We start from the raw sequence: 2887 nt of genomic DNA on the forward strand, positions 1-2887 counted from the left end.
GCAATACGCTTCGTGAAGGATCGTATTTTTCGATGTACAATAACTGCATTCACCTTTCTTCTAACCAAGGAAATATCAAACAACCTCTTCTTCCTCTTCCTCTTCAATCTCACCAGGAAAAATTATCTTCCTCAATTTCCTCTTCCTTAACGGAGTATCAGTAGAAGAAGATTCTTTCTGAGGAGTTCTTCCACTTCTGGTCTTAGTAGGCATTAACTCAAATCAAATGTGTAACATTTTGGAACTTTTTGAAAATAATAGTACACATTAGAATCAAAAAGTGTATTTATCATGGATCGAACTTGCGTCCTCCAAAATTAAAACTCAATACTTTTCCGCTACCTGTGCCCTCCAAAATTATAACTTAATACTTTTCCACTCTGCTGTCTAACTCGCAATATTTTTTATGCTCCACGAGTATTTTAAATATAATTATTATTGTATATAATTTATTTTAAAAAAAGTTGAGGCCCCTGTATTTTGGAGATCCTATGAAACGAACCAAGTTATATAGACTCAAAATCGACCCTTTTATATATATATATATATATATATATATATATATATATATATATATATATATATATATATATATATATATATATATATATATATATATATATATATATGCATGTAGTTGAAATATAATTTTATTATGGCATGATATGCGAGACAAAAAAATTGAAGTTATATTATAAAGCTTAAGAAACACGCTCTTTTAACACCGTTTCACTCTGATTTCAAACATATACGTATTCTATCGTAATAATGCCAAAAGAGTAAATAAATTAACATTTAACGAGATAACGTATGTAATTTTAACAAAAACAAAGAAATTAAGGGCATTTTAGTAAATTGAAATAAAAATAATTGTCTAGGAATTCTATAAATCAAGACACAAGCACACTCCAATGCATAGTTTGGGTAACCTATCTGTAATATACTCGAATACCTTTGTTTAGCATAAATGTCTCATATTGAGATGATTGATCTTACAAACTCCCGTGATTCCTCTCAATCACCACGCATATCTTCATCTATTGTACCAATGATCCTTAACATTGGTCATGTTTCTACCAAACCTAATCTTCATAATCATATACATCATCACCAACACCAAACTAATGTGTTGGTCTCCCCGCCACAAGGATTCGGGATTCCACCCCAATCAGAATTCAACAATAACACCTCCCAGATCTCTACTATGTCCCAACTTGGTATACATAGTGGAAGCCGAGTTCCGAGGGTTCTTCAACCGTTACCTGAACCAAATACCTTTCCATTTACAAATGGATCTAGGTTCAGGGTCCCGTGGTCACAACAAGAGCATGAGTAATTTCCTCTCTCAATCTTGAATTTAATTAATTATTTATTGTTATGATCTTACTTTACTTTTAGAGAAGAATTGAAATAAATTTAAAAATAAAATAAAAAGTAAAATTTTCTCAAATTTTATCACAAAATGTTTTAAATATTTAATTTAGTGGTCAATTTTAGTTGCTTTTCAATCTAATATTTATCTTTATTTTAATTTTTCTAATTATTTTTCTCTATATTTTTTGTTTCTTCTTTACTTATTTCGCTCTTTTCAACTTTTTTTAGCTATGTATTTCAAACTACATTTTCATATTAGTAAAGTTTAACTAACTATTAAAATTTTAAAATGAAATAATAACAAATTTTGACTTTAATTATTTTTACAACGCGGAATCTAAGGACCTTATTTTTCTTCTCTAACACAAGTCATTATTTAAAAAAAAAATATTGTAACACTTTTATTAAATAATGTGCAAATATTAACTTTTTTCCCTTAAAGTTTTGGATTAAGAATATTTTTAATCTATACAAACTCACAAGTTTTTAAGTTTAATCTATATGAAATTTAAATTTATATTGAAATATTAGTTTTCTATATTGTAGTTTGTAAGAATAATCACAATTATAAAAATGAATATATATTTAGCCTTAAAATAGTCTCTATAAAATGAAAATAAAAGTAAAGAATTTTCTTTAGGAAATAAATTTAATGAATTGTGATTTAAGTATTATTTAATTCTAATATTTATCTTTGATGTGTAATACAAGTTTTGTGTTTTATTGTCTTAGTTTATTTGTGATGGAGCAAAATAGCAAAGCACTATGTATGCAACAAGACACCACAGCAGGTTCAATGCTATGCTAGTAGCTTTTTCAAGTATTTACCAGCTTCATATGTGCATCGTTTTAAGGGAAAGAAACTATCGTCAAACTCCAACAACTTTGTTTCTAGAAGAAACAAAGAAACTCTCATCTTTTTCCAAAGAAAGATTATAGAGGAGAAACTAGCACTACCATGACTGTGCCTATGGCTGTTGTTGGTAATGGAGAAGTTGATGTGGAGCTTCATTTGAGTTTATATAAGTGAGAACTTGAATCATATGTGTCAAACATGCATGGAGAGATTAAGCTACAAACTAGTATATCATCATAATAAGTGGTTTTATCTTTATAACTTTTTCCTTCTTTTTAATAATGTGTGTTTAGTTGTGATGTCATAGTGTTTTGTTTAATAGTGCATGTTGTCTTGGAAATCTGCACTCTATTATAGATTATTTATTTAATTTAGTAAAATACTTATGTGATTTCATATTACACATCATGATTCATAATTCAAATATTGTATTATAGAGGTAGACATTCGGAGAATCATAAATATAAACTAATAATATGTATCAATCATTAAATATTGATCTAATTATTAATTTCAAAAATAATTGAAATATAGCTCAACGTAATGAGTTGCATGCATTTGAAATTTGAAAATATAATTTAATATAATAAATGATATGCTTACACTTACTTATACACCTACACCGTATCTACAGTACAATAAGATTGGTTTTTTTGG

At 27.5% G+C, this 2887-nt stretch overlaps 1 protein-coding gene across 1 annotated transcript; it reads left to right on the forward strand.

The window, feature by feature from the left end:
- Positions 1–916: 916 nt before the first annotated feature.
- LOC127135397 (uncharacterized) lies at positions 917–2567 on the forward strand. The gene is made up of 2 exons (XM_051062123.1): positions 917–1332; positions 2107–2567. Exons 1-2 carry the CDS (start codon positions 968–970, stop codon positions 2180–2182), a joined length of 441 nt encoding a protein of 146 aa, XP_050918080.1. The 5' UTR covers positions 917–967; the 3' UTR covers positions 2183–2567.
- Positions 2568–2887: the final 320 nt, after the last annotated feature.

Source organism: Lathyrus oleraceus, chromosome 4 (genome assembly GCF_024323335.1).
Source record: "Lathyrus oleraceus cultivar Zhongwan6 chromosome 4, CAAS_Psat_ZW6_1.0, whole genome shotgun sequence".
Classification (NCBI taxonomy): domain Eukaryota; kingdom Viridiplantae; phylum Streptophyta; class Magnoliopsida; order Fabales; family Fabaceae; genus Lathyrus; species Lathyrus oleraceus.

Excerpts from the sequence above, each read along its gene's own strand:
- LOC127135397 (XM_051062123.1), top strand. The coding sequence starts at position 968 with ATGTCTCATATTGAGATGATTGATCTTACAAACTCCCGTGATTCCTCT. Across the intron at positions 1,333-2,106 it reads TGGTCACAACAAGAGCATGA|TTTATTTGTGATGGAGCAAA; the intron begins GTAATTTCCTCT and ends TTATTGTCTTAG.